Source organism: Morone saxatilis, unplaced genomic scaffold (assembly GCF_004916995.1).
Source record: "Morone saxatilis isolate NCDOM2014 unplaced genomic scaffold, NCSU_SB_2.0 Contig5, whole genome shotgun sequence".
In the NCBI taxonomy this organism is placed as follows: Eukaryota; Metazoa; Chordata; class Actinopteri; family Moronidae; genus Morone; species Morone saxatilis.
Window position 1 is genome coordinate 5,249,457 of NW_023340095.1, and position 14,055 is coordinate 5,263,511.

The 14,055-nt window shown below is 43.3% G+C and overlaps 1 protein-coding gene across 1 annotated transcript in view; it reads right to left on the reverse strand.

The window, feature by feature from the left end:
* Positions 1–13,127, reverse strand: part of cavin2a (caveolae associated protein 2a) — a 21,435-nt gene extending 8,308 nt beyond the window's left edge. The window contains exon 1 of the mRNA XM_035677171.1: positions 12,407–13,127. Within this exon, the coding sequence (XP_035533064.1) occupies positions 12,407–12,958 (552 nt within the window). The 5' untranslated portion in view covers positions 12,959–13,127. The remainder of the gene's footprint in view (positions 1–12,406) is intronic.
* Positions 13,128–14,055: the final 928 nt, after the last annotated feature.

Sequence of the window (14,055 nt, forward strand, 5' to 3'; positions counted from 1 at the left end):
TGAACAAAGGACGCGGATACAGAAAGTAAACTGTGACTCGATAACACCTCCAACAAACCACCAAATCACACATGTCAACCAAATGTGAACGTACCGTCTGTGGTCAGGTTCGACTAAAACCGGTCAAAATGATAAACTTAGACGAACTATCTGCCTAAAATCAGTCTTAAACTGAACGTGTCTACAGCATTAATCCCAAACCTAATTCTAACCACTCTGACAACTATTCAACATACTGTACCCAGACAACAAAGAAAACGTATAACACTCAACAGTGGTCCCAAACTTGTATCCCCCCCAACAACCACTTTCTAGAACTTAATTTTGATTAATTGTTCAATGCACTCTTTTCTGGATCCATTGCCCCCCACCACGATCAATAAGGACAAATCTGAAGCGCCACTCGATGACACCATAAGAGTCAACGAACCATTGTGATGATAATTGCTCATGCCAAAAATAAACAACTGGGCTGTTCATACTGAAGTCTGATCGATGGCGAGTACCCATCAACTCAGGCGGCGTTTTTAGACCACATGCCAGCAACAGCACAACTTAAAGGCATACATGTAACAGCCAACAAGCACCCTCCAGATCTTTACAGAACGTGCATCCAGCCCAACCTGCAAGAACACCCCCTCACCCTCGTACTTTTTTCACAACTCACTCCAAGATACGAGACAACCAAATGAAATACCTTACTTCGCCCTTTGATCTCAAGCATGGCATCGACATAGAACTTCACGACAAGCTTCAGGATGTCGTCACAGCCCAAAAGTCATAGTGTGGCTATTCTAACACCCAAGATGAATGCGTAGTAAATCTGTCAGTGTTCTTGAACCCAGGCAAAACACACAATCCGCACTTCACGCTTCTTCCTGTTTTTTTCTGTCCTCTCCACCAACTGATCCGATAGGAGGAAGCAACAAAAAGGTAAACACGCATCCTTTACCAACCCAACCAGTAAGCTATCCAACTGCGATGCCACCTCGGACTATTGCCCTGTAGCGTCTGCACAGATCCCCACGCAACAAGAGCACTAGTGGTCTGGACTTTCAATGCTCGTTACCACTAGCAAGAATCAAAATCAGAAACAGACTCGCAAACTATTGAGGCGCCAACTACGCATCCTGATGCTAGGACACAAGCTGGACGCGTGTTAGGATGGCAATGACCAGAATCTTGCTCCAAGTTATACTACTACAAACACCGGAACACCTCAAATACCCCAGAAGGCACACCCCACCACAAAACAGACCACACCAAATCCCACTCATCCAGATCAATTTAATGCTTATGCACCCCTTTCACTGTGGTGATACCACAAAAATCACGACATCACAAGAAAATCGGAGCGAAATGAGTATGTACACGTTCACGTCTGAGGTCAGAAGGGTGCCGAAAAGACTAGGCGTTCAAGAGCTCTAAGACACCCACCTAAAAACACTCCACCTAGGCCACAAGTAAACCTCACTCCTCTCATACTCTCCAATTGACCCAAGTACCTACATCATCCTAAAACCCGCTAACTTAAATCAACATCACACCACTCATCTTCTCCCGGACTGTTGGCCGGTGCCTGAAGACGAGGTTGTAAAGCATTCAATCATATCACCACATTCCTGTCATCCAGCTGCGTGGGCACTCCGCCACATAAAGCAAACACTCATCTCGAGCTTTGTGCCGATTAAACATGTCTTCGACATACACTCACATCCACCAGTGTCGGGTACGTGAGTGTGTGGGGTAGAAACTGGAACTCAAATTAACCGCTTCCAATTTGAAAACTCGTATGCTCTCTCTACTACATTCGTACTGTATACCCTGCTGCGTAAAACACCGCCGTTTTCAAAAAAATAACGTCTCTGTTTGATTGAGGTCATGTGCTCTCATGGTGATACAAGTACGCACAAGACTGCCTAACTGTCCAGCTTCTATAACTTGAGAGCTGGAATTACTATAAATCACACCGCCAAGAAAGTCTCGAAGTGTCGTCATCGCCGCCCCTGACGTTATTTTTCCCAGCCTCGAAACTTCATTCGGCTAAACTCTGTAGTTTTACATTCTTTTATTTGGTCCTCGTATTGGTGAACATGCTGTTTATGTGTTTCGGCTAAACCCAAAAATACAGAAAATCTATATAATACCAAGAAAACTATGAAATAAGCTGTGTCCCCAAGTTTTAACCCCAACCCCATACTTGCGGCCAATGCAAGCTAACGAAACAACAACATTTACCCTAAACCGCATGCCTCTGAACCCCCAGGTCTGGATCTGGTGTTCGTGTGTTGTCGTGTGTTCGTGTGTGTTGTGTGTGTGTGTGTTGTGTGTTGTCGTGTGTGTGTGTGATCGACCTCACATTCTGCACACTCTTCCTCCTTTGGGAACCCTGTTAATTTATGTACCCGTCTAGCAAGCAAGCCACCTCATCTACCACTAAAGAGAATTTGGTTGGGGAAAAATATGATGTCGTTCAACGTATCATGTGCCGAGTGTGTATTCTGTTGTCTGGCAGCCCATGTAAGGACATCTGTTTTCAGACTAATTAAAGATATTTAACCAGACGCGCGCCCAACATTAAACAGATATTGAAAAAATTTGGGCAAACAAAAACAAAGTTTATTTGCTGGTGACGCAGTTCTTACATGACGTATAGGTCATAAGCGACATATCAAAAGATAATTCTTAGTGTCTCCATGTAAATGCAATTAATAGGAGTATCAAGATCTAATTCACTAATAACAGTTATGCATGAGAAAGAAATGCCATACATAAACTAATAGACAAGTTGATAGAGCATGATAACTCAAACAGAGCTTTATGTAAGTCTGTTCACTGGCCCCGTCCCTCCTGCTCTAGTCAAAACAAAGAGAGAATCACAGACAGGAGCGGGGCAGGACGAGGATACGACCTCGATTATGAAAAAGAGCATCCATGGGCTGATTACACTCATGAGATGGATAATCATACCATGTTATACATAAATCAGAAATAACGTGTAATGATCACATATAATACTTTCTATAATATGCATCATACTCACTCCCTTAACATATATGATTTAGTGAACGTCCTGTGTGTGCAGGCAATTTTGCACAATGGCAGCAGTTTATGAAACACACATATACATCCCATACTGAAAACCAGGATCTGTAATCACCGGTAACAATACTAGGCCTCTATAAATCAAATCAACGTTTTATTATGCCTACGCGTTTATCACTGCCATGATCATCTTACACTCTACTTCTGTCTCTTGTGTATCAGTGATTTCATGACCGATACCAAAATAAAACCTGCTATTAATAAATATCAACTCCCACATCAATCATCAGCTTGCTATTGAATATCTTCACCATTTACTCCTGAGCCCAGCTCGATATAATCTTTGTACATACCAATTACAATAGAGTTCAAAACACACAACATATTGCACACAGAAAAAAAATAACAGGAAGAACAAAATAAAACACTCATAATCTACTATACACAAGCACAGAAAGCTACATCATAAACCGCATAATTTAACGAGTAATACAGTATATCTAATGTTTGTACTGCAAGATTTGCATAGAGTCAATTAATGTGTTTTATGCTGTGTGTGTGTGTAGTGTGATGGTGTGATGTGTGGGTGTGTTAGCAATTTAAAAAGAGTGTGTTTCCTGGCCTTCAAGATTGAGGATGGAGGTTTCTTAATCCTAAAAAGGACCAAGGTTAGTTAGCAGGTGCTGTACTCCTTGGCCACAGTTGAGTCAGAACGGTGCCTTTGGGGGACCTGCACCAATTGAAGTGGGGTAAACCATCACCGAAACACACACACACACACACCCACAGCACACACACACACACACACCACAACACACACATTTGGCTATTGTAAACAGCCACTGGGCAATTATAAACTAGTTTGTAAGATGAAAGCAGGTGTCGAGGCTTTTGTTTAAAACCAACAGGGAGGAGATTGCAGAGAACCCGAAGGGCTCACTCAAGTTTGTCTTCTGAAAATATACAAAGGTTTCTGATGTCCCATTTTGTCCTCTCCTTATTTCCTTCCCAACAAAAATTTTGTCCCCCTATGCCCTATTTCATCCGTGTCAATGAAAAATAATAAGACCCAAATGTAAATGGATAATCAAGGATTGTTGAGAAAATCGTCCTTGAAAAACTATTTAGCAGAGGGCAAGCCCACTCCTCACATTCCTATATAACTGGCTAACTTCACCAATCAGATTAAAGAAGCCACGTGATGTACGTCAAACCTCCAAAGTAAGTAGGGAGAAATAAGTGAAGAATGTTTTTCCGTTGAGACGCATCAAGAGCATCTTCTTTCAAATGAAGAAATACCTCTGATACTCTGCAGTTCTGATATAACTAATACTATAACATCTAAACCATGCCCATTAGCTGCCAGTAGTTCCTCAAAGGACGCTGATTGGTCCGAGTTACTGTTGTCTTGACACAAGCGCATTAACTTGAAGCCTGGAAAGATGGATTCTCACGATCTCTGTAATACAACCTACTTTTATTCAAAATGTCCAAACAGAACACTATCCCTTATACTGTAATCCCTGCACCCTCTCACGCACTCAGACACACAGCTTCATCCATTGTGCAAATTTGCCTTCATCTGCATATGTTTTGATTGCATCCTCCCCATTACATTGAGTTCTTCTACAGTTCAAACCTAGCCACCCAGCTTGTTGCGTAACATCACGCCCCCTCCACCCCCATCCCAATGTGCACGAAGAGCCATCTGTGGACAGAGGAAGTAGGGAGGAAAGGAAGGAAAGGAAATGGAATTCTGCTATTTGTCATGGAACCGGGTAACATGATAAACTCGCACTCTGTGTACTGTACTCTGCACTCTGCCTTGCACTAATGAGTGTACATAGAAGTACTCCACATCTAACAACTGTTAAGGTCTTAACGCAACACAGCACAAACATCATGATTCCAAGTATCATAAATATCTCGTCAGCAACTTCATGACAATTTTGTATAATGCCTCCTGGCCTAATACCCATGAAGCTTTGCATGACAAGTTAGTGCATTCTTTCCCATCCACACCCCTCCTATATATGCCTCACCAAAAGAAAACATGGCTTGTTTACAGGCCTTGCAAGCTTGCGTAACCACACAACACAATAACCAATTCAGGCGCGATGTCATGCTGACGAGCTGGTAAGTGAAGACCGTGGCAATCAAGAGAGGCGGCGATTATTCCTGCTGACATAAATGATGATGTCTGAAGAAACCTGTTCACTCAACCCATAATTCACAGGATAGAAGTCTGTGCGCTTTGGATGAGGCTATGTTTCATATTCTGCTATATGTGCTCATAATTAATTTCATACATGGAATGGTATTCATTATAATACGCCCATGGTTGACTGGACCATTGCGCTCCTTGTCACTTACTGCACTTCCTCGACATAAACCAGATCACATCGCTAAACCCACACTTTCCCTGCTTGTCTTGCACGGTTCTCTCTGCATGTATGATGAATGATGAATGTCTTCTGCCATGTCACCACAACGCAGTCTATTTCTTGTTGCTCCAGTTTGTTCTCTATTAATCTCCTTTAGCTCTTTTGTTGAAATCTCCCAAGGTTCCCCTTTACATATTGCTGCAGCACAATCCCCAGTGTGCCTATCAGAACTATTGTTTGATAAGGGCTGTGCAGAGATACCATGAGCATTTTTGATAAGGCTACCACCAATTGTCTCAATGTTTACCCCATATGGAGGTCAGAGGGCATGAGTGTCCGCAGAGAAGCCAGGAAGTCATCATGTTATCTCAACACATGCGCTATTTTCTATGTTTTATTTAAGAGCAGAGAAATAAGAACACTGCGAATCAACATGGCTATTGTTTTCCCTTTTCCTGCCATGGTTATTGTGGCCTTGGCAAGTGAATTGGATGGACACTGGAGTTTGAAAAGCCAAGAAGGAGCAGACACGTAGATAGAGTTCTGAAGTCTAACGACAGTGAAAGACTAATTCCTTGAGATTCTTTGGCACAGTTTGTTTAACCATGTAAAGCTCTATCCCTTCAATGAGTCACCATCGCAAGTGTGTGCAAGTGTGAAAGAAAAGAGAAAGCCAGAAAGAAAAAGGGCAAATGAGTGCAAGTGTGCAAAAGAGCTTAATGTCATTACCTTACCAATACCTGCGGTACAATGAAACCAATGCTAAGTATGTGCTCTTGGCGGACAAAGAAGTGCAGTGCATCACAGGATATGCATTAAGGTAGTCTTAAAAGCTGCCTCCTTTATTTATCTTTGTACACCACTTTGTTGTTAGTTCATTGAAAATTAAAATTTAAAATTTAAAATTAATTATAATACATAAGCATGCCAAATCATACGTGAGTCTGTTGTGGAGGTTAGTTCCCGACTTTGTAGCATTGTCTTCACTTTTCTAGTAATTAGAGCTGTTAAAACTAGACTTTCACACCAGCAATCTGCAGTTGCAACATTGCATTTGCCACAGAGACTGAAACAGTTGTGCAGACTTGTTAAACCTGAATGTGACATCAGGCAGAGGAGCGCGGTCATACTTCCCCATTCACATGACTGTCTTACAGTAATACAGTAAGCAAACTTAGGTATAATCTCTTGTCCAAACTCACTATTATGGTATTATCATTAATAGACAAAAACAGACCACATTTGCCACTTTGTCTTTTCCCTTTCTGCCCATTGTTTTTGTCTCTATATTTATCTCCCCTTTGCTCTTCTCCCCTCTTTATTTTCTGCTTTCTGAAAACCCAGCGGATTATCTGAGGAATGAACCCCAAAGGGAAAATGAGAATGATAACAAAGCGAGAAGCCATGCTGTAAACAAACCTCATTGTTCGCTTAGAAAGCACGCCATAAAGGCTGCGCAGCCGCAGACTTTTATCACTGAGACCAGTTTTACTCTTTAGATTCCAACGGCACTCTTCCAGAAATGTTTAAAATCTCAATCAACACATTTAATTTGTGAGGGACAAAATGTATACAAGTCACTTCTTGTTGTAATGACGGGAACTGGCAGCGTGTATGATTTGTGGCAAATATCTAATTACTATATTTCTGACAAATATTTAAACTGCAACCAGTCTTTTATAAATGGTCCACATAGTATCAAAAAAGATTTTTACCATAATAGGCCTTTTTACCAAAGACGTTTTGACTGAAAGGCACATGTGGAATTCATTTTGTGTCCCAATTAGCAACTCCAGTGAGCCACCATGCACAATACCAGAGCCAGTTGTACATATAGAGACCTGTGCTTGTCCATGTCAAAATATCGGTCATAAAAAAAGGTCTATTACAAACTCTTCTAATCACAATTAAACTGGGATATTCTGACATCCGAAAGCTGTCAGTCATTTACACTCAACAAATAAGCATAGCTGCCAGCTACCAGTCTAAATTGTTGTTATGCAATCAGATAGATCCTAGAAAGCTGAATCCAAAGTTGTATTCAGTATGGGTAATTTGAAACTTTAAACATATAAATACAAATGGACATAGTCTGCGTGAGTCTGCCATAGGTTTCTGAAGAGCCACGGTGAAGCTCAAAGTGTAGTGGCTCTAGATGTTGCTATCTTTAAGTTCTGACTCCGCTGGCTAATCAAAAAAAGCCTGGTTATTGAAAACAGCTGCCTGTGACAGCATCCACCTGTTACTCAAAGCATCCATGCCATTTTTATGCGTAACTTTAAGCCTTAACAAAACATTAAGGCTTAAACGTCATATATTTTAATAAGGGGCCTTATGGAGATTAATCACTTATGTAGCCAGCCTCAAGTGGCAGTTGGAGTTCGTGTTGGCTTCATTTGCCTGCTTGGTTTTAACAAGCAGTCAGATACGGTCAAGACTGACCATCAATATCTTCAATTTCTAGCTGAGTATGTGTTCACTCCAACTGAAGTCAACTCTTAACAATACCAAGAATGTAGGCTCACCACTAGACACAACATGTAAAAAGGACACCCTTGGAGCTACGGAAGTGCATTTTTCACCTTTTTTTTTAAAGCTAGCCGCCTCCCCAAAACCTCCGGTCAGGCACAAAGCAAACACATCTCATGCCTGGCTCTGTACAAACCAATCCATCAATGCTATGTAACTTTTAACTTCTCTTCATTTTTCTCTTTATTCAATTTTTCTGGATTTCTATTTCTGTCAAATTGTCTGCAGCAGCAACTGCTTTATATGCTACAGTAACTATCCAGTTAACTACCTTATTACTTTAAACGTCTCTATGGGTTAAATCTTGGTGATGTGTAGGGTCACCACGCCCAGGGTGTCTGAATGCACTGAAACAGCCAGCACTGCTTTGGGCTATAAGCCGGTGCAATATATCACCTGGTTGAGGGACGCACACAACAAATTTCAGCTGTAGCCTACAGCCAGCGGCCTGCTCCAACCTGCGGAGATGGGTTTTATAATGGAAGATCTGCAGTGAACACATGCAATTTGTGCACTATAATTACACTCAAATATATAATTACTCCTGAGCATATATTGTTCTGGATGAGGTTAGTTGAATTGTCTCTCTCTCTCTCTCTTTCTTGCTGTTGCTCTTTTAGGGTCCAGCTCAAAGGGTTTCTCTTGTAGTGAAGCTCCAGTTGTGTCACATTTGATTTTTATGCACAAGATGGGAACCCTAAATGGATCTGACAGAGCTGGACACCACTTACTTATTAGATGCTCATTTTGTTTTACTTAACTCAAGAGTATTGAGCTTTGAGGTAAGAGCTTGGGGCGGGGCCGGGAACTGAATTACCAGTTTGTCCTCCATCTTAGAGTATGAACAGAGTGTGGAAAAACAACCTTTACTTCCTGCCGCTGAAAGCTCAGAGTGAGTGACAACCTTTAGTAAAGTGTCTATGACAATATGCAGCGAGGCAAACAAAATCACAATGACTGAGGTCAAGCCAGTCACTCAAAACCTTTAAACCTTTGTGAGCATCTTCTGTACTGAATGACGAGACAGGATGTGGCGACAGACTGAAACGTTTTGAAAAAGTACGAGTATTGTTTAATACATGTATAACTGAATAATGAGAAAAAGAATCAAGTTTTCAAGAACTCCTACAGCAACAAAAACCTTGCTGCAGTCATTGTGTTTAGTTTGGCTGGGGAGCATGTTTCTCTTCCTAGCAACGTGATATGAATGTTCTTTGATAGTGTGAGAGCTCCCTGCCACTCTGCGATTAGGGATCCTAAAAAACTCAGACAATCACCAAACATCCTCTTCCCATCCCACCGGGAGAGCCACACAACTCCCTTCTCGCCGCTAGTGTAAAAATCTGAATCAGGCGAGAGAACAAATGAAATTCTCACAGCGTTCAAATTCAATTTGCCATTGTGGTTGACTCGCTTGTTGTGATGGAATTCCACTGTGAAATAAACACAGATGGGGAGATTAAGATCTGCTCAGAAATAAATGACGTCTGTCGCAGGAAATGACAGTCCAAATACGCAGCATGCCACTGGGACGCAAAAAGGTTATAAATAAGAAAATAAATAAGAATATAAGCTCTCTAGGGGGATGAAATTGATATTTAAACACTCAAGTAATGAGCGTTAAAATGAATATGTGTGAAAAATAATAGAAAAAGAAAATATCTGCTACTTGAAATCCAACTAAACATTTGACGTTTCCAAAAAGTAGCTGTTTCTACTCTGTACTGTACTGGCTGGGAATTGTGTATGTGTGTGTGTGTGTGTGTAAGAGAAAGGCCTAGAGAGGGAAGGGCCATGTGAAGACCGGAAAAGCCCTGGTGCAGAAAAACAAACAAACAAGGCCCAAGCAGCGGTAATTAAGTCCTCATTAGTCCCTGTTATGCACAGGAACGCAGCGGAGCGGCAGACAGTGCTGTCATTTCTGACCAACAGTAGCCAAAACCTGGAGCTGATATAGATCCCTGCTCCACGCAACAGCGGGCGTTTACCCAGAAACTCTCTGTGTTTCCACCTCAGCTGGCACGTACAGGGCGATGAGTGTTCTGGATCAATTTTGCTGAGCGGGGAGGGGAGGAGGAGGCCCCCTCGGCCAACAGCTACGGGGCTGGTATAGGGAGTTTGGCTCTTGGGTGTGGAGCTGCAAATGTGCTTTATCAAAGAGTAGCGTGAGGCGTACAGCATGTGCTTTCTTGTAGGTTCAGGGAATCAGAACAGGTGGCTTGACCAAAGAGAAAAAAAAACGTAGTCACGTGTAAGTTGGAGTTTGTATAAAAAAAAACAGAAGAAACAGAGAAAGAGAGAGAAATGTGAGAAGTGAAAAATGACTGGTCACTTAAACATAAACCAAGCGATTTCAGACACGAAAGTTACACCAGATGGAGAACATCAAGAAAAACACACAATACTGGAGGCGAAAAAGAGATGAGGTGAGGCAGAAAGTGATGGACGCAGAAGAGAGTCAACACAAGCTCAGGGAAGAGAAGGAACAAGGGCTGCACTTAGTTCTTTTATTTCCCGCTCCCCTCAGGCACGCCAAGTCTCATTTACCAGCTCTGTAACTGCATACACCTGACCCAACACATCAGCATAACATCCAATGGGCAAGTTGCACGCACACACATGCTGTACACACCTTGGGATCATACCTGGCCCTACTACACCCACCCACAAATGCTCTGCTCTACGTTTGCCTTAGAATTAGAGGATAAAAAAACTCAACTGAGCAAAGGTCAAATCAGCACTTTTAACATCACGATACATAAAGTAAACTTTAAAGTCCACTCCTACATGCTCTAATAACGTTAATATAACAAACACGCTAAGATATTTGCAGGCAGGAAACACAAAACATGAAAAAGCCAAAAGGAAGCAAGCAAATACTGTCCACTCTCACTATCTCTAAAGCAGCAGGACACTCCCTCCTAGCACATAACAAATGACCGGGCGTTCAATCAAATCGATCCATGTGGCCTGCCCACAGACACACAGAGCCACCTTGCAGGGTAAGGTCTTGGCACCTGTTGCATTTGAACAACAGAGCCTCAGTACCTGGGAAACCAGATAACAACGGCGGTTAAGAGCTCTCAGTGGCTCTGACTGTGTCAACAATGGCCCCCCTTTCGCTGCCTGGGCACACACTTGTACACACACGCTCAGACGCACCCATACACACTACACATACACACACACAAAAAAAACGCACTTACTCAAACACAAAGCATAAATCGGAGATCACGCCAAGTTTTTTGGTTGAGTGGAAAAGCATCCGTCAAATATAGTATGGGACAGCTGTCGTCCTCCATGGCAACCGCATGATAAATAAACTCAGCTTTTATCTGCACATCAAGAATGTTACACATTCTGTAAACAGAGAATTATTTTGTGATAAGTGATAGATAGGGGGCAAATTGGGAAGTTTGTCACTTAAACCAGTACAGACTTTTACCCCCACAGGTGTGGTATGACACTTAAAGTGGTAAATCCATCCAAAAGCCATCTGTCTGTCTGAAGTATGACTGTGGGGTGTAAACAGATCTAGTCAAAGTCAGTGTCTGAGCCCTCCTCCATTATCCTCTACAGCTCCATTCCCAGACACACCCTTCTTCTCTCTCACACAAACACACACACATACACGCACGCACAGAGGACATAAGAGGGAAAACGCTTGTATGAAACGTGTTAAGACCTTAAGAAACAAGGTTATAGTCAACATTTTGTACAATGCACACTTCTATTAGTACAGGTGTGCTTGAAATATAATTCCAAGGTAAGAAAACAGCAAACAGCTCGGTACAGTATTTGTGAACGGAGATCCACAGATTGCCTAAGTCCTGTTCAACAAGTCTCAAGTGTTGAAAACGTAATAATGTGCTGTGCACCTCCAGCATATCACGTGACTGTGCCAAGCAGGCACACAACCAATGTGCTCGGAACCAAACACACCCACTGCAGTCAAATATGAATGCAAATGTGACACACACACACACACACACACGAGTTCTCATGAGACGTTCATGATGCAAATATATTCAATGAAAAAAATATGATGGGCCTAAACCTTAAAGGCTTAGTCCAGCTATTTAGTGTTGCACTTTATAAGTTGGAGACACAGAAGTTGGGATATCCCGAAACACTGGGTGCTACATTTCCCATAATGCAACTTGATAGCCTCTTTCATTAGATGCTATCAAGTTGCCTCCTAAACACTAACTTTTTCCAAACCTCCAGTTTGTAACGTGGGTTTCTATTAGCTACAGAAATATTACATCTCAACCAGACTTTGGAGCATTCCCTCCAGAGCCACATGAGACACTATACAGCTGTTTAACGGGCTGACCTTAAATCAGTGGAGTGGCCCTTTAATATCCCACTATAATAACTCAATATTTATTTTGGCTGTAATAGTGCTACTATGCTCCCCCCTCCTTTCTATCCCCATGTCCCCTCACCTGGAAGATCAGCACTTTAAAATGGTTCCTCTTCAGCAGGTGGCTGTGGTTCGCCTCCAGCTTCTTCACCTGGACCGCCTGTTTGTCCAAGCGCTCCCTCACGTCCTTCAGGTGCCCGCTAACTTTGCGGGAGCGCTCGAGTAACTTGCTGACGCTGTTGGAGGTGCTAACGTGGGTCTTGGACAGGCGGGTCACGTCCCCCTGCACGACCCGCACGGCGCCCTCCAGGTCGGCCTGCCGCTGCTCCATGCGCTGCTGGTTGTCCTGCACCGCCTCCAGCATGTTCACCAGTTTGTCCAGCAGCGCCACCACGGTGATGGCGCTCACCTGGCCGCCTGCGACGGGGCTGCCCGGGGCCACCGCGGTCGGGCTGGTCGGACTCTTTAAACCCAGCCGGGAGAGGGTGCTGGTCGGGGTCGGGGAGGACGGGGCGGACGACGGGCTGAAGCTCGGGATAAGGAGCTCGGCCGCGTTTTCGGGCAGCTGCTGCGGGATGGTGTGGGTGCTGCCGGAGACGCTGCTGGGCTCGGCGTGGGACGCGTCTTCTTCCATGGTTCACAGGTGGTCAAATGTCCCGCTTTAGTGGGCTTATTCACCTAAACACAGTGGTTTAGTGGTAGTTTCACCAGCTCTGTGATGCTGCTGTGACTTCCTCCAGCAGGGGACTGAAAGCAGGGTGATTTACTTCTTGGAGTTGATTCAGCATCCACGCCCCTGTCTGTCTTTCTCTGTCCCCACACACACACACACACACACACACGCGCGCATAAACACGCTGGTGAACTTTCAAAACACCTCCCCTGCAAGCCAAAAGGGAGGGGCCTGGTTGCTATGGAAACCGTGCAGGCCTAGCCCTATTGACAGAATAGAGGTAGAGTTGGTGTGTGACTGTGTGACTGTGTGTGTGTGTGTGTGTGGTGTGTTTTCATGTGACTGCCAACAATTCCACTTTGTGCATGCCTCGCTGCATTTGCAAAATATGTGCGAAGGCTACTTTTGTGTAATGCACACGCTGGTGTGTTTTTGTACTGGACTGCATTGTAATGGAGGGGGACATTGATGTGTGTGTGTGTGTGTGTGTGTGTCCGACAAAACAATAAAGTGAAGATAAAACTGTATAGGCCAGAGTTTCAGGAACTTAGCTGAATGTTTCCACTGTAGGATGAGATAGATCATGGACCATTAAGTCCGGTGTATGTATGTGTTTCCCTGTGTGCCCCTTTCCTCTCCCCCTCTTGTTTTTGAGCTCTGTGTTGTGGCACGGGGCACACTGACATGGAAATGTGGAAATCCCTGTTTCAACAATGAGCTCATCTGTGCCATGGCATGAAGCCCTGGCCGCTCTCTCTCTCTCTCTCAATCTTTTCTCTTTGTCACCGTCACTGTTGATCTTTTGTTAAATCACACAATCACTCTTGCAATTTAACGTGAACTAAATCAAATTAAATGTGCGGGGTTTAAACAGGAATGTGTCGGTGTGTTGCAACATTTTCTGTAAAGGGAGGGAAGCGTGTGTGTTTATCTGTATGATTAATCCCTTCGCAGAAAGCCAACTGCATTATAACTATGATAATAATCTATTTTATCACTACGAAGTATGGAAAGCATTCAAGAAAACACCTTTTTTATTGGATTCTGCCTGATATGGT